The following is a 24,129-nucleotide window of genomic DNA, read 5'->3' as shown; positions in this document are numbered from 1 at the left end:
TTGTAATGCCTCATCACCCCAACCAATCAGATGACATGTCTTTAATGTGCTGCTGGCAGTAGACTTCATGATGCATCATCCAATGAGATCTATAGCGACAATAATGATCTCAACTCTTCAGAATAAGTAGATAAAAACAAGCCCAACGAGGATCTGATACTCATTAATATGAGGATATATGTACTGTATGCCCTGATGGATCATGTACTATATATGTGTACATACATGTATGTGTAGATCACCATATAGAACTAGTTTGAATATGTGTGTGTGAGAATATGGGCGGATCAGTATGTGTGTTATTCATAATCAGACATTCAATCAACTGAAGCAGTGAAAAGAAATAGTGTGATTCTCTCTATTCTTATCATGATCCACCTTCATCATGTTCTACAGTAATGATGTGCTGCTGTACTAATAACAGTCATATCATTATGAGTGCTTTAACCTCCATATGCAACGCAGCCATCAAGAGGACATGAGAGCAAGTATACACTAAGCACACAATTCAGAATGCTGAGTCAATACAATATGTGCCATCATGTAATGAACACATCCATACGTTTATTAAGCGCCAAATGAACTTTACGACCAGTACGGCATTTAAGGATCACCGTGTGTCTCACTTTACATGCATTTCATCAATTCCCGTATAACCCCCAGTATATGCGCAAGCGCATTAGACTACCGTATATGACAGGAGCTGCCATTTTTCCCGGGGGAGTGACAGTTTATCCAGCTCCCTTCACTGAGCCTGAACCCAGACATCGAACATTTGCAGGCGAGTTGTTGCATCTTGGTTTCTCCATCTCGCCCCCGGTTTGGAAAGGCTTTAAAACTGAAATAAATCAGGAATTAAGTCGTTGCAGCATTTCCATACTAATTGCTAGACAACGAAAAATAGTAAATAGAAAGAAAATCATCATTAGTCGCTGGAAACCTTTGAATATTTCATCTAAAAAAAGGGAATTGTTTCACAAATTTCCATTTTTTAAATACTTGCGGTTTCTCTGCGTCTTCATGTTTGGGAGGACAGGATCACTGCTGTAGTTAGTTTTTTGGGGTTTCTGAACAGATTACTGTTTTTCTACAAACGAAATCAACAAGATAATGTTTCTCTCCAGATCAGTCCCCATCAGAGAGACTTGATTTACAAAGAGGAAGTCGAATGGAGCGCTCTGCTACAGAGGACTGTCTGTTTATTCGGTTATACTGAGAAAATACAGCATCTCTCACTGCGTGATCCCCGACTGATGCAGCTCTGCAGAGACATGAAATGATGACAATCTCACCTGTTATTTATTTGTTTCATCTTGGTCAAAGCATTTTGTTTCTTCTGATGCGTTCTATTGAGTTATTTGGCTGGAAACGCAGACAGATGCTGCTGTCTTCACACTGTTGCTGAAGTTGTGCACTCCAGTCAGTGTGGCATCGCTGCATATTGCCTTTTACGTCACAATATTGATGAATACATGTATTTAGAATTATTGAAAGCCTTTTTAGCTGTTCCTGTAGATGCACCTGAAGAATGAGTGTATTTATATACAAGAATTACACAAAAGCTACTGATCAACAATGTATTCATCACTATCTCTCAGTGGATAGAAGCTGTTACAATGTGTTTGTGTTTTACTGGCACACTCCAGTCGAGATAAAGCTGCTGTTGTCCTCTGCAGATAGTGTGCAGGTCAAAACACTTCTTGATTGTAATGAAAAAGAAGAAAATATAATGGACACTTGATATAAGACTATTTAGAGGAATCGTTTCTGCCCCGTCTCTCGGGAGCAGGAAAGAAAAAAAAATCTATTGTGATGAATGCGGAGCCAGTGGAGGTCTTTACATTTTCAGCTGCATTGGTCACACGGTGATGCTGCACCAATTCCCAATCCATAGAGTGCAATGAATACGCTTCAGATAGCTGTGGTGTGTAAGTTCCATCCTCTGTTTATTCTCCGTGTTACTGGCAGAGGGGCTTCAAAGGATTATCAACACCCACTTTTCTATCGACTGTGCCAATAAGATTGATGCAATAATCAGCAACGGCCGGTTACAGTGATGAAAAACCAGACGGCATTAAGAAAAACAAAAATCTGTTTTGAGACTCTGTCGAATTAAAAGAAGAAGGAAAAACAGCCGAGGCTTGTTCGCTCGATTTCACATTCTGTTTACAGTTTATTATTTGATGTAATTACGTTGTGTGAGTACCTGAATCGGACACAGGCCTGCACCGCCGCACTCTGTGATATCGATCATGATTTACACGGGTCCGAAACAAAGGCGTGTAATCATGGACGTGCTGGTTCTCAGGACCAGCACGCAGAGTTAAAGAGAAGACTGAGACGCCATAGTTCAGTTCATTTCAGCATCAGCAGATCAACAAATCCCCTTTAAAAATGTGTCTCCAATCAAATATGGAAAACATGAAAACAGATTGCGTCTGGCGACTCCATCGGTCTAGATATTAACGGATTATTATTAAAAGGACTTGTAGTATTTATACCTGTGTTTTTCTCAGTGTTGTTCTGGCTCATTCCGCCTTAATTCCGCCTGTTGCAGCAGCTTTCAACAAATAAATATCTCAGAACAGATTGAGGGCAGCACCGTGACACAGGCATCATATCTATAAATGTGTCTTGTCTTGTGACTGCCCGTGCACGACCACACTCACATACCAAGCGCTACACGGAGCCTTAAGAGAAAAACTCAATCAACTTCTTGCGCTCCCTGAACTTCCCTTCGAGGAAGAAATGGGTTCGGTTCGGGAAAGCTTCTTTTAAAATAGATCTATAGCACTTCATGTAGAATCCTCTCTCCAAAGACGTTTTCCTCTTGTCGCAACCAACGTCAGGCTACTAAATCAAAATTTGTTCTTTTTACTCTGAAGTAAATGCTGCCTTTATAGATATCTTCATGTCCAAATGATAGAGTCAATTCAACCTCATTTTAGTTTAGGACCATTTTACAGCACAAGCCATCCAATCATTCTGTTAGGGCTGCAAGCTATCGGCTGTTTTAATGATTAGTCCATCGATTAATTCACGAATCGGATGAAACTCACTCAGGTGCAAAGTTAATTGTTCAAAAGAAGAAATGAGACAGAAGAACTAATTGGTCTTCTTTTTAGAAACGTTTTTGTTTCATGCTGGGTTTAAAGGTTGTAGTCTTGGGTTAGAATGAGGTTAAATTACCAATTCCTTAAATTGAACCCTTATATCACAAATATATGATAAATGTTATGAAGACATTAGCCCCTAACGCTTTTGTAATAACCACAGCAGAAACCATTGTTGCCCATTCTTACCCCTAGAATATAACTTTAAGCAGAAGACGAGCAGGAAACCCTGCTTCTCTACAGTCCTGACTGAATAATTAATGTTTGGCAGATGAGATGTGTGTAATCAGTAAAACATCCCGCTGGCTGCCTGTAAACGCTCATCGGCCCCTTCAGGTGATATGCAGCGCTCAGAGGAATGAAGTGCGACAGTAAACCACGCCGCGGTTCGCAATCATTTGTATCGACGTGCGCTTCCTTGAATTCAGCCGGCGTTTGGGACTAATTGTCAACCGATACCTCGGCTCTACTCGGCCCATCGGCGAGCAGAGGTCACCGAAGCCCCGAAGCCCGTTAGTGCGCGCGAGGTATCATATGAAGCTTTATCGATGCCACACAGAGGTCTGAGGCGGCTCCGGTACCAGATACTATCGCTGCCCCCCTTTGATATTATTGACTCTGTGGTCTGCGTCGCCTGGACTTGCGCTCCCTCCGGCACACTGCCTTTGCCTTTGTGGTGTTGATCATGCTGTAAAGGTGCTATATGGGGTTTGATGTGGTTTTATTGCCCATAGCAGCGAAAAAGCATTAGCCGATATCTATTTCATGTTGCATTGTTCATATCAGTGTTTCCCCGGGGTTGACTGCAAACTTCACGGAGAACAACGAGGGCAAAAAACGGCCACACCGATCCGTCGTATCCGAAAGCTCCGGGGGGTCGGCTCACACTTTGATATGCAGCCCCTTTTTCAATTTAGTTTTTAATCAGCGCGCCACATCAAGGATAACGTCAATGACACCACGTCAACAATTATAGATGAGAGCACTTACAAGAAGGCTGCCATCCAAATCAATAAACCCACCAACCCTTCACCGATCATGTTCACGAGCAATAAACTAACGAGAAGGCAACGAGTACCAGCCAATCAGAGGCGGAGTACATGGCCATCTTCACAGAAGGGGAACAGCCAATCAGAGGCGGAGTACATGGCTATCTTCACAGAAGGGGAACAGCCAATCAGAGGCGGAGTACATGGCTATCTTCACAGAAGGGGAACAGCCAATCAGAGGCGGAGTACATGGCTATCTTCACAGAAGGGGAACAGCCAATCATACTATCGTAAATGATAACCGGCACAACTAACCATGGCTGTGAAAGCGCTCGTATGGCTCGTGCACCATTGGTTAAGCTTCATCGTCAGAATAGTCGTTTTGTGCCATCCAGACGAGATGGAAGCTTTACACATTGAATACAAACGGTTACCAGCATCAAAGCGTCAGACTCAATGTTCCAGAATCAAGTTCTAGGAAATGCAGACAGAATAATGTGTTTCAGAGCAACAGGTGTCTCAGTTTAACCAGCGACCGTGTTAACTGCTGACTGTCACCCCAATGCTCCCGTCGTTTCTCGTGGTGTCTTTATGATTGGTGTTGATAATAAACAGTTGAGTCTGTATTTAAAATAGATGGAAGGCTGTTTTTACGAGGACACCGACATGTTCTGTGAGTGTTTTCAGCAGCTGCCGTCACTACGAGCGATCTCAGAGTCACCAGTTAACATGGTCGCTCGTTAAACCGGGACACCCGCTGTGCCTCTGACTGCAAGCGATTCAAAGTGTTGACCACCACTGGTCTGTTTGAAGCGCCCATTTAAAAACATAACAAAGTCAAACCTCTGAGTCTGTGTCGTGGGGTTTGCGGTTCGGTGCGTGAACACAGATAACTTGTAGTGTCACTCGCGTGGTTTCTCCACCAAATGCATGTTCATATCTGGACACCTGCTAACGTGTTCTACCCACTCACGCACACACAGATCTGTTTCTTTTGCTTTCGCCAGCTCATTGCTCTTGACAAGCTGTTGCACTCCGCCGCGCTTCCGCTGCCAAACTGTGTGAGTCATCGTTGTTTGCAGAATGTGAAAGGCTCAATATCTCTTTGATCAATACCTGTGAAGTATTGGTTGAAGTGGAGCACATTTAATTAACTGATTTCTTGCTTTTAATATTCTCTCTCTGGCCTGTTGACTCCGTTGTGTGCTGCTGAGACGTTAGTCATAATAATCACGCACAGATGACAACTTTGGCAAATTGCTTCACTCATTTATCAACTCGAAAATACAAACAGTCTCTTTCACAGCTGTGAATAAATGCTTTGTTGTGTTTTGTTTTTTGGAGAGAATGAGCTCTGAAAACATACGCTGTTGTATAATTATTTACACCCTGAAAGAATATTATAACCAAAAATGTAGTACTTTTATTACTACAGTATTTTTATTTTGCACATAAATATGTTTCTTTAATGAACTCCTGTGTGTAGATCTACATCTCGTTCCATCACTGCTACAGTATTCACATTTGAAAAGTATTAATAGCATTATATTGTTGGCCATAATACATTTTATAATGTATTTCTATTTTGTGTGTTAATGTGTGTAAACAGATGTTCCTGTGTGTACTGATGTGCAATCATCTATCAAAATAAATCACGAGTTTGACCTACATTTTGAATGTAAAATCGTAATCTACAAAGTAACTTTAGTGTAAGTAACTTACATCGCATTGCAATAGCTCAGACGGTGCAGTACTTGCATACATGCGCTTGCAGAATATTCCGCCACCGCTTATCAACATGTAAATCACTGACTGTAATTAACCAGCCGAAGTCAAATAGCTGTAAAAGTAATCAGTAATCCGATAATGTCTACTCCATAGAAAGCAACGCTCACTGCTGCTGCACACCTCACTGAAACAAGTGACTTCACTGTTTTATTCCCGTTCCCGGCTGCAGAGACCTGCTGATGTCACAGTTGCTTGTTTTGGGAGTTGTCTCAGGATGCAACGGACAACAACACTCAGAGTTTGGATTGTGTCACGGTTTTGAGTCAGCAGAAAAATAAGGGAGCAAAAAATGCAACTTAAAATGCATCGACCACATTCTTTCCGCTGGTATCCAACGCTCCACAACATCTGTTTTCACCTCCGTCATGAAACATTCTAAATGTTTTTCTTTCACCTTCTTATGTAATTGCTTAAAACAATGATTAGGAAATAAAAAGATTGCATTTGTTTTGATAAAAACATCCGTACGGTTCTTGGATCAGTACAATCCGTTACATACGGACGTATGTGAGCTGCAGCCTGATTTTCTGCTGTAACTTTAAGCACATGGGTTTGAGGATCAGGTGTCTGCCCTCGGACTCGACTGCATGTTCTATTTTAAGTGAATCCCTTCGGCCTTTTCTTCCATCCCAACTGTTTGTACATTTCCTGAGACTCGATACGATATCCTTCCTCGTGTTTGGCGCGCCATGTTTATGTGATTTGGGCATGTAGTTGTCTTCAGGTGCGATTACGCCTCTGCAGCTCGTGCTTAAACATATCCAGCCCATGTGTGCTACGAATGGCGCTTTGTTGTGATGATTGAGTTCGATTTCTTTGTGGAGCACCATCTGTTTGTGCACTCAGGTTAAGGCGGGCTTGCTAATGAGCAAAGGAGAGGTCTGTATGGAATGGCTGACTCGATGCTGCTATTTAACACTGAAATGTGCTTTATAAATAAACATACCTCCCCTCACTGCAGCTAATGTCCGAGTGGGTAGTTTCAAAGATGTTTTTGTTTCAACTTTCAGACACCTCATGTCCTTGAATTCAGAAGATTATTAGTATGAAGTTAATCAGAGACTTTCATCTGAAATGACACAGATGTCGATTAAATCTTCTAACGGGCCAAAGAGCAGAGTGAACGCTCACTCGGAATCCGAACGCATTTGCCGTCATTCATCGGGGAACGGATATGTAAGACGAGGACATCTCTTCTTCATAACATGAAAGCACACACTGCGGTGCAAGGATATTGAAAAAGAGCATGAAAGGATAAGGCTGGTAATGTTCTCCGTTTTCTTTATCGTCAAGAAATCCCATGCAAAGACGAAAACCAACAAAGAATTGATCGTGTTGAGAAGTGTTGTCTGAGTAGCCGTGTGATGCACTGCAGCTCGTTCCTATGTGCCGTAGAGCTCCGTTGTTGCTGTTGAAACATCAGTGAGCCACGCCGTGACATGTGCCCTCATTATGGCAAATGCAGTGTTGTTTATTTTGAGTTTCTCCCGCATTCACTGCTGTAGTGCTGTAGACACTCACTAGAGCACCAAATATGTATTAATCTGCAGCTGGAAATAGTCCAAAACAAATGCAATATTTATAGGGCTGCACCGATTCATCTGCAGAATATTCGTTGACTGCCGTCGGCAAATAAGAGGACGTTCACAGATGGCGGTGGTCGATTGGTATCTGTTGTGTTCCATAGATTCTGCACTGGATAAATGTTGTGTTGGTTATTTGTATTCAGACTCAAACAGCAGGCGCTAGCATATGCTGCTATACTGCAGCTGCTCAGCCAGAGAGGAAACCACTGACTGCACACGCATCCGGCACGACGCGAGAGGGAAACGCAACCCGAGCGCCAGAAAACAAATGTTGGCGTCGTACGTTCCTGCAATCAATGAATACGTTGAATGTCGACTTTTACTGAACCAGACATATGTTTCGTGAATACATATCAGCCTTGTGTCATGCTTGTAAATGCGGACAATGCCATGTGGTTAAAGTGGGGAAGTGATTGGTTAGAAAAAAGATCAACCTAGCGTAACAACAGTACCACAGGTGTAAATAAGAACCGTCCTTAGCGGACTAAGTAATGCTCCGTAAAGTCAATATTTACTTTTGTTTCTCACAGGACAGGAACAGTGGTCTCCTGGGTGAAAGTCCTGTGTTTGTTTGAGCCATCCCCCACGTGTCCTACCCACTGTTAGTGGACTCTCCTGCTTCTTATCTACCTCCTACCTCGCCCTGCATGTCGCTCATTGGAATGCATTGCTTGCTTTGACAGACATCTTCTTTCAACGTTTCCCAGGCTTGCAGAAAGGTACAATGCCAACACGTTTGTCTGGCGAGGTGGCTGGGCAATGGGTGCCGTGTGAATAGACATGTTGGCAGGGTGGGATTATGATTATACGGCCTCAGGAGAGAGATCAGTGACAAGAACGTTGCACTCCGTATGAAAAACATGAGAGATGAAAGAAAGACCTATTTATGCTTCTAATTGCTTCTACATTTAATTATATTTAATTAATGTTTCACAAAAAGGTTTTTTGTCGGGCTGTGTACGTACTGAACATTTGTTCTCGTGAAGAAGGTAACAGATAAAAAAGGCCTTTAAAGCAGTTATACAATAACACAAATATGTTGTTTCCCCGCCACAAAAAGGGGAATAAATAAGAACAACAGAACATTGTGTGTTGGCCAACTTACATCAGCTCAGAAGTTCATCAGTGCATCTCTAACGAGATCTTCTTCGAGCAACATTTCCTGAGAACCACGGTGCAGCTGACTTCGGAAAAAACTATCTTTTTATAAATTAAACGAAATATATTTGAGTCGTTATTAAATATTTACATGAGCAGTAGGAACCAATCAGCTTATGGCTGAGAGCAACGGAGAGAGCAGGGTGAGAGTGTGTTTATTCATGTGATAAGCAAACAGAATAAAACATTATGCTTTAATGTAAAACTGAGCCCACAAATGTGCTGGAATAGATTTTGATTGTGGCTTGGGGTCGGTGTGCAGGCGCTTCTCTTTAGAGTCTGTTTTGGTTACAAAAAGAAAAGAAAACAATCAGTGATAACCTCTGGTGGGCTGCAAACCCAAGGGACACCAAAACAACCCCCCCATCATCCCGGCACTCCTGTGACTGAAAGTGAGAGCTCCTCATATCAGCTGGCGTACTTAAGATTTCAAAAGAGATTACGCGTTCCGTCTCCGCTCGCAGTTGCGTGCATGTGTTTGTGTCCGTGCGTCTGGCTTCATTTGGCTGTCAGATCCAAGCCCCTGAGCCTTGCCTGGAGATCGCGAGTCAGCTTCAGAGGATCTTCAGTTATCCCGCAGGCCAAGGAGCAGCTTTGCAGGCAAATCATCCGTAAGTCTCCCAGACTGACAGCCGGGCATTTGGCTCAAGACCAAATCTGTAAACAACAACGGAGTCTGTAAGACGCAACGTTTTTGCACTCACGCAGTCAGCAGTCAGCTGCGAGGACATGTGCTGCCCGTTCTAACTCCCAACTCATCAAAGGGTCGGCCCGGTGGCCCTACGCGTCAAACTGTGGACACAGGACCTTCACCCAGAAGGCCGGTGTCTGTGTCCTGCATGACACCAAAATTGACGCTAAAGTGGTACCAAGCGCGTTAAAGTTGAAACCGCTGGGCCACTGACCAAGCTGCCATATTTGACGAATTGGGGGTGAGAACCTGTTGTGTTGTGCCATCAAAAATGTTTTGTTTCGCCTTCTCTAAGCTGTGAAGGTCTGGTTGTTGTTCACGGTCGTGTAAATCAGCACTGTCACCAGAGATGCATCGTACAAGAAATTAAAAAGAAGATGGGAGGGTTGAGCGTTATCCTTAAGGGATCAAGAGGGGGACTCGGAAGTCTTTCGACAGACTATGTGAGTGCTGTGCTTGCATAATGACCCCCCGGTTTACAGCAGTGCTGTGTTAAGTTGGCATGCCGCTGTTCTCATTCCCCCAATGAACATCTGCAACTGCAGCTCAGCCATAATTTGAGTCTTGGACTAAACAGCTTGATCCACTTTAGTCACACTTGAAATCAGGATTAGAGAAATCTCTTGGCAAGCGATCTGAGAGCAGCCAAATCAGGTCAGTCGAAATTTCGGTGGGACGCCCAAAAGGAGAACGAGCTCATGCTGTCAGCTCCGTCGTGCTCTTGTCTAGCAGATGGATGGCCAATTGCCACTCCAGATGTGCTCCGAATCCATCCGAAATCCAAGTAAAGTAGTTTCCAAAAAACAAAAAAAAAGCCCGTCGCACTCAGAGGAGTAAACCGCACGCTGACGGAGAGAGTACGGGATAATTGTAATCAGGCCGGTGCCAGTTTTCATCATGCACTCAGATGCAGGCCTTAATGCAGCTCTGCACTCAAGTGAAGCCAAAGACACGAGAGGCTGTTTGTTGTTCGACTCGCTGCTCTTATTGTGGCGGGCAGGGCGGGTCGGGGGTAGAGGAGAGTGGCAGGTTTAGATCACTGGACTCCTAATCTGTTCCTGCCTGTTGGACGTGATGTAATCTCACACTGTGGGATTAAAAAAAGAACACACACACACACACACACGCGTACACAAAAGGGAGCCGCAGTGTTTTCTGTGCTATTTCCAAGGGTCACTGCATGGGTTAATAGAGTGTTTGAGGTATCTGAGAACTGGATAAGTGAGTCAGCCCTGTTATTTACCCCCCTCTCCCTCCTCCCCCCATCTTGCTTTAAAACTCCACCGACAGGTAAAGATGCACTTTGAACCACCATGTTTAACTCCTCAAAGATATCTTTTCTATTATGTCCGTCAGCTGAATAAATCCGAGCGTGGCGACCGGTGAAAAGCCCTTTCAGAACCGTTCAAACAAGTCAGATTTGCATGTGAAATACCTTCCACGAACCACACAGCACGTCAACATGTTGAAGTTAATGGCCTCTCTGTTTTCTTTCACAGATAATTGCAACGGCCCTCTGGCGTCCACGTTGCCACAATCATCCTTTCAGAGCTCCTCTCAGTCCTCGGTCAGTTATGCCGCTCACAACGCCAAGCTCAACAGGAGAGATGGTGAGTACAAGGCAGCATTCATTATTTCTCCATGCATCAGACACGCGCCGCCCTCCTGCGGTATTTGTGTGATGGGTACACGGGCCGTTTCTATTTTAAGGCAATGACAAAGTGGCAATGAGGTGCGACGACTTGCTGCATTGAGCACACGTTGTTGTTCAGTCGGGCGCCGTTTTATTGTTGTGAAGAGGTGAGAAATACATGGCTGTGTGTGCAAAAATATGAAATTTCTATTATTTTCACTTCAATTGCGATATGATTTTCGAGGGAATGATCAGTGTTGTCATTTTCATTGGAAAGCATATTAAAATGATTATGGTGTTATTTTTGCGGGGAGGTGTACCAAACAAAGATGAGGAGGATATGATATGTCAGGAAACCACAATATTTACTATGAAATTGATATTTTGACACACATTTTGCCTTCAAACTAATTACTAATTACTAACTACTGTAATTAGAAAATTGCTTTTTTGATTAATTTTGCTCTCCTGGTTCAAACTAAATCACACATTTCATGATAACGCTATACAAATACAGGAGCAGTTGGATGGCAAAGAAAGTGACTCAATCTTTTCATGAGAAAGCCCGTGAAGGACAGAGCTGGCAGTCACACCAGGATTCAAAAAGAAGCTTTTATTTACAGAAAACAAGCAATTTACAAAATACGCCACGATGGTCTGGGCCCATAAAGGGGGTCAACTAAACAGAATTTAACCACGACTGTGTTAACATAAACTGAACAGACCAAACTGACCTCATAAACCAATCATAAAGGGGAACATAAACACATAAATACATAAAAAACAATCATAAAGGGGAACATTAATGCTGGCTTTTTGAAACAAAAGGGTAACAAAGACAAACACTACGACCTCAACTACAAAGAAAAGAAAAGAAAAGAACCAACAAACTGACAGTCGAAAGAAATACATTCCCCCCCCAAGATGTGGCGGCTGCTTTGTACATTCTGATTGGCACTTCCTGTTCTTAAGAGCTCCGCTTTAGGGACGACAAGACGTCGCTCCTGTCTGACAAGACGTCGCTCCCCGGCGCTGGTGACTCACAGACATAGAAATCAGAAACATAGAAGACGAACTAAAGTGTGAGTGTACACAAGTCAAATAAACATCAAATAAACTACTGCAATACTAGATGCACTGCGAGTATGATGCATGGAACATGGTCGTTTATCTGTTAGCCCCTCCCCTAATCCGCTTCACAAATGACTGCATAGTTAGTTTAACGTGAACGGTTGTGTAGGAAGACTCAAACCATGTCATACCATTTTCCAGATAAGGGGGTTCTCATTATGAAACGCGATACATTGTAATAAAGCAACAATAAATGCTTTGTTTGTTCTTGTAAGTAAGGCCTCAGCAAAGAGGGTCGGGCCAAACAGCAGCTGAGCCTGTGGAACCAGGCAATCAAAACCAGAATCCAGCAGACGTCGATCTCCTGCTGTTGTGCTGAGGAGGAGGAGGAAGAATAATTATAGTTCATCGTCATTAAAAAATGCTAATATCAACCTTTCGACTGCATTTGAAATGTGTATGTTCCCACCACGTCTACCGGCATCAACACAGGAAGACAGTGGTGGAGGAGTCCAGCCTGCCTGGGCCAAGCGTGACATGTGACGCAGTGGTGCGACTCCTGGCTCTAAACTGAATATTTTTTTACTTTCATTCCCGTCTAAAATGCGAAACGTTGTCCTGCCCAGGGACACATGGACATGGACCGGAGGATCCGGGGGATCGAGACCGCCGATCTTCCGATTGGAAGACGACCTCTGAGCCACAGCCGCTGAACAACGGAAAACAATGGTTGATGCTGAACAGCATTGGTTCAAGATAGAATAGAATAGAATGGAAACTTATGCCAGATGTTGACCTTTGCAGCCAACTGTTACTTGAATTCCAGCAGCTCTGCATCTTTTATTCCAAAGTACCCATCGCCATTATTACTTCTATTTAGGATTGGCCCCAGACAGCTTTCCCTTTTTTACCGCCTTGTGCGCGGCCCTGGTCTTAGTCGCTCCTCTGGAATTAAAGGGAACACCTACAGCACCAATGAGCCGTGGACATATATGCTAACAAGACAACTCTTTAGAGATTGTAGAAAAGGTGCTGAAATATTACTAGCGGGTGTATTTTTTTTAGATGATGTGAACAGAAAAGGCCCAGTTTCATTGATTCATCTCAGTTTTCAGAGACATGATGACAGACACACTTCGTATTGTGGAGAGGAAGCTTGTGGAACAGAGGTAAACGTGTTGAGCTAGCAGCATTCTGCTCTTCATCAGTTCTTGAGCCCGGCTGTACACATTTCAAGATGAATCAGCTATTTTCCAAGAAGTGAGGTGTCTGACCTCCACGGGGTCGGCTGGAGTGCAACGTCACCAGGAAGCGAACCCTCCCTCCATGTATTCACATCAGGACTTTGTTTTGCAATTTGAGCGGTGACTTAGCATAAACACACCGGTCCACGGTTCATTCTGTCCATATCCACAGTATCGGTGTTTGACGGACCCCCTCTGCCTGTATTCCCCCCCCCCCCCCCCCCCCCCCTCAGGAGCAGGAGGCTGGTCTCCCGTTGTGACCGAACAAGAGCCCTGGCTCCAGGTGGACCTCAGGGAGCAGATGGAGGTGACGGCTGTGGCCACGCAGGGACGTTTTGACAGCTGGGACTGGGTCAGCAGTTACCTCCTGCTCTACAGTGACACGGGCCGAGCCTGGAAGCAGTACAGGCACGAGGACGGCGTCGGGGTGAGTCGGCCCACGGATGTTTCGTTTGATTCACCATAGGTTTGATGTTAAAGCTGGAGTTGGCAATCTTGAGTAGCAATAGTACGCTAGATTAAAAACAATGATCCAATCAATACATTCAGCCCGACTAGAATGATTAAGGACATTACTAAGCCTACCTTTAACAACTGAATCCAAGCACTGATATTATGTTGTTTTATTTTGCTTAATTCAACAATCCTGGATGGAAATGTTGAGAAACAGAAGAAACGGTTTCATTCTGTTTTTGATTCAAGGAATGAGTCGACGTTTTGGGAATTGTTCTTATGTTTCTTGATGAGAGTTAGAAGAGAAGATTAATACCGCTCCCATATGTTTGCTTGAAGTATGGCGCTACAGACGGGATTCAGTTGTCCTAGCTTAGCATAAAGACAGGGGGAAAGCTAGCCCGGCTCTGTTCAGAGCTCGCTAATACGCTTCAAGCTTTAATCATTACGCAAACCCAAATGTAACAAAGACAACTTGTGGTCTTAAAGGAAATATTTGCAGACTAGTTCAACATCTGGTACGACTCCACATTATCCTGCACAGATGTTGTTCAAGCCTGAAGTGAATAAATATCTATAAATCTATAAAATATATACTAAATTGCATTGCAGGTTAAAGTCTTTGACTCCTGAATGTTCAGCTCAACCCACACGCTGTCTAAAGATATTTCAATAGATGAATAAAATCACATCTCTCCTCGTTAGTGAGGATCACGAGCTGGGAGTCTGTTCAAGGCTCCTGTCAGAGTGACACCATCGTCAAACAGCAGTGAGAAATCAACACAATACTCAAATGCTGATTTTCAAATTGTGCAAATCAGCAGATTATTAATTACAGCTCGACTATTCCTGCTCAAATTCCAGGCACAATTAAAAACTGTAAGATGAAAGTAGAATGAAGGTAACAAAGTAGCTAATTAAAAAAACATACAGGCCCTACCTCCCTACATATATCCTCATTAATTAAGTGGGAGTCGGGTACGGTTACGCTTATTATTAACAAACACTTTATTCTTAAACAGCAGCAGAATGAACTGAAAAGAAAACATGAAATTGGTGCAAACTCGACCCGATTCAAGCCCGAACACACAGAATGAAAAGCTCTGAGCCACACTAACCGTTTCCCCTCTGCCTCTGACGGCCAATCAACTCCCTCATCTGCCTCCATATTTAACGCGCAGACACGAGAGTGGAAGTTGAGCAATCTCGACGGTTAAGAATTACATTTACTTCTGTCACGAGAGGTGTCGTCACTCTTCCACGCTCCGTTCTCTGTGGAGCTATTTATTGACAACGTTGCAGGTACGGGTCCGATGACGCATCCTCTCACTGTTCTCCACACATCTCGAGGTGTTGGGAGTGCTGGGAGTGTCTGGTGTCAGCGCAATTGTATACCGTTTTGTTTCGCCCCCCCATGTAATGTCACAGCGTGTTATGCCAGCCTGTGCAGGCGCTCGAGGTCGAAGAAAATAGGCTGATGTTGGCACACGTTATTACTCCTTCATTGTGTTTGTCCCAGTTATGTCAAAGGCTGCTGACAAGTTGTTGAATGTTTTTTTTATGAGTTTTTATCCTTGGCAGTCCAATTAGCGTGAGTGTGTCGTTGCCGCAGCGTGCGCTTGTATTTTTCATTGTGTTGAAAGGAGAGAGCACAGAGACGTGAGGGTGTACGTCATGACTTTATCTTCCTCCATCTTCTGAACAAATCTACTGGAAAATAGGTGTTAGAGATAAAATAAAACATATTTGGTTGGTTTTTTTGCACTTATTGTATTACATTTTTACAAACAAACTAACAAACGCAACCAAATTCAAAGCAAAACCATAAACAAAGACGACAACAACGAATAAGCCAGACGACTAGAAAGAGATACATTTAAAAAACATGTTTCAGTCTTAAAAATGTACATTTTAGCAAATAATTACGCTCGTTGTCGTTTTGATTTTTTAATTTATTTTTCAGGGACAATGCACACTGATTAACAGTTACACTGTAAGTGAGCCAGAGTTAGCCAGAGAGGCTAATTTCCATCTGCTGTCCCCGGCCAGATGTTTCAAGGCAGCCTAAAATAACAAAATCTCAAATTGAAACGGAGTTAAAATTCATAGAGAAACAGACAAAACCGAAACGCAGCAAGATTCTTCACAGTTCATGTTGTTTGACCGCCCTCTGGTGTTCCAGAGAACATTGCAACAAACAGCGCAGCGCCTTGTGCGTGCTGCGGAGGCTGAGGTGCGAGTGTAAACAAAGCTTTAAGGTGAGGAACAATTGAGCCCCAGGTTTCCTGGAAACCACGTGTGTTACCTGGAAGCCTCTCTGAGACTCGTTCACTAAGCCATCTGGAGAAACAAGGAGCACTGCTAGCTTTTTAACAACACAGTTCGGACAACTCTGAAACAGGTCGAACCCCTTTAGTCAAGCCAGAATCCCCCCCCCCGCCCAAGCTCTGTTAAACGTTCATGTTGTTACTGTCACACACACACGGGGTGTGTATTTATCTTTGGGCTGAAAATAGTCCACAACAAATACTCTAAATCCACTGACTCACGATTCAATTACGATTCAATTCACAACCATTTGTTGTATCCTATCCTCAATTTTCTATATTACTGCATATCATCATTTTTCATCAGTTAATACTCTATTAAAAGCAGTCTATAATGTAAAAAGCTGCACATTTTTAACGCCGGTATCTGTGTGAGCCACCTCGGCACATAAACATTACAAAAGTAAAACATAAATCCTTCTGCAAAGCGTTACAAGTGTGAACAATGCAGTGACAAATACAAAATGCATGAATTAGCTTAGCGGCTAGCAGACTTTTCCTCACTCGTCGCTCTTCTACTCTCACTTGGTTTATTGTCGTCTCTCTGCTCTGAGCTCACAGTGTGTGTTTAAGCTCCGCCCCCGGTGAAACACAGAGATCAGAGGAGAGACAGGAGAGAAACAATCGTGACAGTATATGACAGCAACACTCGAGCAAACAAGACTCACACTGAGCTGGAGTGAAACCAAACTCGTCTGTCAATGCATCGATGGAAGAAGATCCACGTCTGCATCGCAATGCATCTTAGCATTGACAGAAATGTCCACGGCTCTAAAAACCACAGAACCTTTTGTGCTCCTATTCATGAGACGGGAAATGAGGACTTTGTGTGTAGGTCATACCAACGTGACCTGCAGCTGTAACCTTTTGGAAGTGACCCGTGAGAGAGAGACAAGAGAGAGGGCTGCAAGAGTTTCACATGTTGAAATTAATGTAGCACTCAGCGGTGTATAACACGCGTCGTCCTCCAAAACCTGTCAAGCATTAAGACCAGGCGTGACGGAGCTTTATATCGACTGGTGCTTAATGCACGCTCACAAAGACGATTTAAGCCCCCCGTCTCATCTGTGGTGCTCATGTGAACTTGGATTTACAGTATGGTTTATGTAGCGCAGGATGAATGTCAGCCAATTCGTCCGAAATCTCTTATTCTGAAACTCACACTCAAGCTGACTAACTACAGCGTTCACCGAGACCTTTGGCTGAGACTTACTCACATCCGTCTGGCATTTGAACAAGAGAAGCTCCAAGGTAACGGCTCACTGCCAGACACTGAACTGAGGGGGACTAATGAGAGAGCGGCAGCTGCTGATATGACTGCTCGCTCTCAGCCATTCTTTAACTAAGGCTGAGCCAAATGAGCTCCGCTGAAAAATGAGCTCTGTTCAAAAAAATAAAATAAATGGGGATGAAGGCCGACAATCCTGCTGGCATGGTATGGAAAAAACAGACCCTGATCCACAGCTGAACCAATATGGCTTAAGATATGATAAATAGTGTAATATAATATCGTATAATATCATATATATATAGTGTAATTCTACATATATATCAAATCAGATTTGGGGTTAACTTCCATAGAAACAAAATCACCAACACCAACATCAATAGCAGCCATCCTCTGAGGACCATGAATATTGATATCAGATATTCTGGTAAACTGATCCGTATCTATGGACATATCTTGCTCTGCATCGAAGTGTTCAAAGGGCGTCTTCACTCTTGAGTTCAAACACTGAAAAACAAGTAAAAACTGAATGCAAATGAAATCCCATGAAGGCTTTAACGCATCTTCAACTGTCTGCTCCTGTAAACTGTGGGAGCAGAGCCTTACAAAGTACAAGAGGAAGGCGTGGAACGACATGATGGTTCGACTCGACAAGCTGATAATAACCCAATTAGCGAGAGCCAGGGGAGAAGATCTGTGGAAATAACTCATGTCTGTAGAAGCATTTAGGAGGTGAAATGTGGTCTTTTATCAGCTCATCAACGCCTTTCCAAATGTGAAAAAAAAGGTTTTTCACTCGATGGTACTTTTAAAGTTAACTCTTTAAAAATGGCAGAGCACCCGTTTTAAATCCCGCTGTAACTTAATTCCCTGTAAAATATTAACAATCCGCTCCGTGGCGAGTGGGCGGGATGCTCTGTGCAAATATTCATAGGTGGGAAGAGGAATGTATTCTAGCAGGGCGTTCCAGATTACCTTCATTATCCTTGAAAAACCTTTTTCATAAAATCTATTTTTAATGCGGCTGTGAATAAGCGTGTGAAACAAATTCTTGTCCGGGAGGGAGGAGGAATTTGCACATTCATTTCCATGCTTGTTAGCTGTTCAGGTAGATGGGAATCTAACAAGGATTAAAATGGGTCTGCATGATTGATGATTGTATCATGACTGCGCTTGGACTATTTTACAGCCCGATCACAAAGGAAATTCAAACAATCGTTTGGTCATTATGTGTATGAAATTGGTGGTTGAATTGGAGTTTTCACCGAGCGGTTCACATCTGTGGTTTTGAGTTCAACATCTTAACTGTTGGGTGGATCGCCATGACATTGCGTACGGATGTTCAAGGTCCCCAGAGGAAGAATCCCTCTGACGTTGGCGATTGTTGTGATGTCATCACATCAATAATTTCAGTTTTTCTAAAACTTCCAGCGCCAAATACCCATAAGCCTCAGCTGCATTTTGTGTCTAGTTCAAACGAGCAAATGTTAGCATGCTAACACCCTGCGATAAGGCTGCTTTCACTCCCATCTGGTCTGTACTGAGGGAAAGAGTTATACTCTGTTGCATTTCAGTACACAGAGTCAAATACAAGCACAGCAGTTCTCAGAGCTCTTGATCCATTAATCAGGGAAAATACCAACACTGACGTCCAAACGTGTTGATTTGCATAAACAGGTTATATAAGCGGCCCTAGACAGATCTATAATAAGATCGCTCCCTGAACAGACTTCAAAATCACCAGATGGATTTATGAGCATAGATAAGCTTTTGAAATCATGCTAAAATCACGTATCTGCTATCATAAAATCCTGTGGTTGGTTCCTTTCTTCTCACGCACCACAAACAAACCGCACCAGTCTGCTCGGAAGTGAGACCCACCTTTTCGAGCCGTCTCGGTTTTGGTTGTTTGCGCCACAACAGGGTTCAATTGACAGCTTTCACACCAGCCCAACTAACCGGGGAGACTGCTTCACCGAAACAAACAGGTTGGGTGTGAAAGCAGCCTGAGATGTTCACGGTCAACCTTATACCTCCGACAGCAGACATCGCCATGTTAACCTTGCCATTGTGAACAAGGTGCCTGCGATGTACACCACACACTTACCAGTAACGTCAAAAACCTAATATATTATGTTGCTGAAGCCAACACAGAAACAAAAGCTACTACTAGAATGCACAAGGAAAATACATTTTAATTAAACAAAATACCTGTGTGTATATATGTGTATATATATGTCTGTTGTGAGGTGAGGCAACTAATGCGGCTGGTCGAGGCAAACTAGTCACCATTACTCCCCACCAGCAGGATCAGCATTGAGCCCACTGGTGAATACCCAGGACGGCTCCAGAATCAGCACCCTGGACAGCGCCCGCCATGCTGACGTTAAAGCCGCTGTAAAACGGACGTTAGAGCGCCTTTGCCTTCTGTACTGTGACGTATTCACAGTGAAACAGAATAATTGAGCGGTGTACGGTTATGAAGGGGATTTAAATGAAGTTCTTTGGATTTGATTGGACTGCTAACAAGTGGGCTTGCTTGGAGTTTAGCGTGATACGGAGCTGCAGAGGAGAGCTGGCTCCACACACACACACACACACACACACACACACACACACACACACGTCCCTCGACTGTTGTTACATCAGGAGGAGGACGAGTGGGAGATGAATGGAAAAAACGTGCCGCTTTAACTTCCGTTTCACTGGGACTTTGCTCTCAGGGCGTCACTGTGCAGCCTCACAGGGCTGCTAGTTTAGCTGTAGTCTCTTGACAAAACTGAAACAGATATCTTAATCAAACCTCAACCCGAACTGTAACAAAAACAGAAAGCGTATCCTCTGCTACTTGCTCATAAAAAGAAGACATATAAGGCTTGTTGGTCCCGGTCGGAGGACGTCTGGCCGGCAGACGGGAGGTCAGGGATTACTCCAGCATTTTCATCGCAAGGTCACATACTTCCAGCTCGCTCACCGTGTTGTTCCCTGAGGCTGTTTAACTGGCCAGTGACCTTTTGGAACATACTGTATTCAACGCCGGCAGCAGGATTCATCCCCCAGTGAATTGATTAAAATAAAGGTATGCATCTGTGCTGCATGCAACACAAAGGAAAAGTGACTCGAGGGAGCTCATCACCGGAGAGGAAGAGTAAAGAGTCTCAATGAATGGGGAGGGAGACTGTTCCACAGTGACCGATGCATGAATAGAAATAATGAAGTCACAGCGGGGTGAGGATTGTTTATGTGGATAAGGACCGACCTCTGAAAAGCTGCTCTGCCCCCAGGGCTTTACTTCATCTCCCGGCTGAAACACACAGGATGTTCGGTTGCAATATTTTTTTTCCAGAGAGGAAACAAAAACAACCGTCATACTCGGGACAGCCTCAGTGGTGTTCTTGTCGTGGTATCACTCTGGAATACTAATGGCTCACGCTGAGGTGTGTAAGTGTTGTTGGATAATGAACAGCTAGAATCACTGCAGTGCAGCCTTCATCCGAGTTTGTTTGGTTCATTAGATTTCTCAGATATTCAGCTGGGAGTTGAGTGGAAAGACGGGCTTAATGATTGTAACACAAATAAGAAGAAGTGGAGTTTCACAAGCAATAAACCAAACTGACATGGTTGGATAGTTGAACGGGCCTACCGAGCACAGGCCGAGGGGCCCAACATGTGCAACATGACACTCGAAGATAAAACATAGCAACCAGGAAGAGACTCAGAGATGACCACAGATAAACATGACATGACTACAAACAGACATAAGAAAACTACAAAAAGATGCAAAACAACTGCAAAGAGAAACACAAAGAGACTAAAAAAGGGGCAAAATGACCACAGACAAAAATTACAATAAAAGAAACAACAAAAAACTACAAAGAGACACGAAACCACAGAGAGATACGTAACGACTACAGAGACTCAAAAAATACGACAACAAGATGCATAAAAACTGGAAATAGACACAAAGAGAGACAACCACAAGCAAAAATAAGCATAAAAGACCAAAACAAAGTTAGAAAGAGACACAAAATGACTTCAAAGAGACACAAAATCACACAGAAAGAGACACAGATGAGGCTAAACAACTATCAGGTCTGTGTTGCTCATATGTGAGGTGGTGGGCCTATTGTCTCATAACCCCCCCATGAACTTGTTACGCCTAGACCTTCTGGGTAGTGTTTGTTGCCACATTCTGTTCCTGTTGTGTTGTCTATCACTCACCTTGTCTCTCGTTTCAGACACCCCCCCTCTCTCGTGTGCCGTCCTCCTGGGTGATTACAAGCCCCGCCCTCATTGCTTCCACCTGGGCCTCGTTCCCCTGTGTATTTAGTCTGTGTTTCCTCCTTGTCCTGTGCCAGTTTGTCTCGGAGATGTTTGAGGAGCGTATCAGCGATATTTCCCTTTGTGCCTCTCCTGTGTACGAACCCTGATCAAAGTAAAGAACTTGTACGTGGAACCTATCTACCTCGCCTTGAGTCTGCTTTTGAGTCCTGCTCCCTGTGGGCCCCAGACCCCCCTAACAGAACTATGCACTAAACATCTACCTTCATTTAGCAATGGCGTCCTAAATGAACACACCTTTTTTCTGCCAACTGGTTTTGGTTATTTCGACGAAGACATGTTCGTATTTCTGTTCTTAGTCGCCGGTTCATAGTGGCCAGGGCTCCAATGGGGGAAAAAGACGACGTCGTGCCATGCCTCACGTGCTCATGTTTCCATCACTGCCAGACAAATCACTTCAACCCACAATGAAGAAGATCAACCACATTCACAAAGGCTTTAGATTTCGAATGCGGAACAATCAAATATTCTCCCACTGCAGCGTGTCTCACAGCTCTGTGTCACAAGCACAGCAGCATGCTTTCATCAGCTCCATCCCCTTCTCACCCCCAATAAACACTGATGGACACATTTTATTTTGTTTTGATTGAAAGCATTTGGAAAACGTGAATTAGAATAAGCGCCATGAATACGTATGGCTTGTTTGTTTTTTTTCAAGGCCAATGGGTTCCCACATATTTATTTTGCTCTAAAAGCAGTTTTTAGTGGGAAAGTAATACATTTGCTTTGACCGAACGTATAAAACCAACGCGCCATTTCTTCATCCCTCCTGTGCGGACGTGAATAACGGTGCACGTGTAATAATTTCCGCTCAAAATGGGGGAAGCGGTGGCATAAATCACAATAACAGCCCAACAGTCGCGCTGTCGCCTTGATTATCTACCAAGTAGCAGCATCCCGGTGCATCTAATGATGCTTCTGCTTCGCGGCGCTCTGCAGGCACCGGACGGTCGTGTGTGCCGCTGGTAAATGTGTCTCTGCTGTATTATTGGCTGTATTATTGGCTTCGTCTGAATGTGTTGAACTGTCCACAGAAGCCTGGAGCTCCGCTGTCAATGATGTATATTTCTGTTTCTCTATGGAGCCCTTATTGATCTGATATGTCACCTGCCTACTATCAGTTATGAAGACGCTGGTAATCAGTCATTTGAGAGGAGATGTCATTTCTTTAACCCATCTTTCACTCTCTCTCCTCTTGGTTTGTGTCCCCTGGCTTTGTGTGGGGCAGAGAGAGAGGGTTGAGGAGGGGTTGGAATAGAAGGAAGAAGAATGACATCTCACAATATACTCAGAGAGGTTTCTTTAGCTCTGCAGGGAGAAAACACAATACGAGAGCCGTTATTGCCCCCCGGCTGCCTCGTGGTGAATTTTCCTCCTGCTCGCGTGGAATCTGCTTGAACGGATATTCTCATATTTCCACACCACACGATGATTCTCATCACTTTACATCAAATAGTGTGTTCAAGGATAGGAAGAGGACATTGCCCTTGGCCTCGCCGTGTCAGCATTTGGTTGTTGTCTGTGCTATTTGAGGATTGTTTTTTATTGTGCTTATATTTCAAGTATTCAGCTAAATAAACAGACTGGTAAAAATATGACGATTCACTTTGGATCGGAGGTCGTTTTCTCGTTTCTCAGCGGAGCCCTCGGTCACAACCACCATCGATCTTTGTCGCTCTGTTTTCCTGCAGAGATTTGTCGGGAATGTGAATTCGGAGGCCGTTGTCCAGAACAAGCTGTCCCACCCGGTGAGAACGCGCTTCCTGCGCTTCGTCCCTCTCGACTGGAACCCCAGCGGCTGGATGGGCCTCAGAGTGGAGGTGTACGGCTGCTCCTACAGTGAGTAACGCACTCCGAAAGCACTCAGTCGACACATCAAAAAAACCACCTAGAAGGATTCCTTCATTTATGCACCTGCAGCTACTCTCTCTTCATGGAGAGTAATTAGGGAGCCATTTTCTCTTCACTTACTTTTAACACGCCGTTTGATACTCCAGACAGCAGAGAAATGACTAATCAAGAAGCCGACAGGCCGGCTCTGAAACATATATATACAGGGGGATGATCACCGCCCAGCAACAATTACAACAAAGAGTTGAGCGGGGCTCCTTTTCTTGATGCACAATACGGAATGATTTGTAATTGAACCTCGATGACCTGCAAAAACACAAAGTGGAGCCAGATGAGGCAGAAAGATGCCCGACGCAGCTCAGGTCATTACTTTGCTTGTTCTGACTCTGATGTTGTTAATGCTCTCACTCGTGCTAGCGGGCCGATTAGCACCAACATTATAATTACTTATCTCTTTCTCTCATGATATGAAATGTTGTTTGTATTCAGAATTGACCAATTTGATTGTAAAAAAAACACAAATTGAATACTTAATATCTCGGGATGATATGAGTGTTGACTTGGGAGTCGTATCACTGAATCATTGCTCTCTGCCACGATAGAAGGTGTCCCACGTCACGCACATATTAAAAATGTGATGCTAATGAGCATCATAC

The 24,129-nt window shown here is 43.8% G+C and overlaps 1 protein-coding gene across 1 annotated transcript in view; it reads left to right on the top strand.

The window, feature by feature from the left end:
- cntnap5a (contactin associated protein family member 5a) overlaps window positions 1–24,129 on the top strand; it is a gene marked incomplete at both ends in the record, with an annotated part of 74,416 nt that overhangs the window by 5,510 nt on the left and 44,777 nt on the right. Inside the window, 3 exons of the mRNA XM_079276659.1 lie at window positions 10,825–10,935; window positions 13,507–13,700; window positions 23,314–23,461. Coding sequence (XP_079132785.1) covers window positions 10,825–10,935; window positions 13,507–13,700; window positions 23,314–23,461 — 453 coding nt within the window. The remainder of the gene's footprint in view (window positions 1–10,824; window positions 10,936–13,506; window positions 13,701–23,313; window positions 23,462–24,129) is intronic.

The sequence above is a fragment of the Melanostigma gelatinosum genome (genome assembly GCF_949748355.1).
Source record: "Melanostigma gelatinosum genome assembly, chromosome: 10".
Taxonomy (NCBI): Eukaryota; Metazoa; Chordata; class Actinopteri; order Perciformes; family Zoarcidae; genus Melanostigma; species Melanostigma gelatinosum.
The sequence above is the reverse complement of the archived record's forward strand: the minus strand, read 5'-3'. Positions and strand labels throughout refer to the sequence as shown.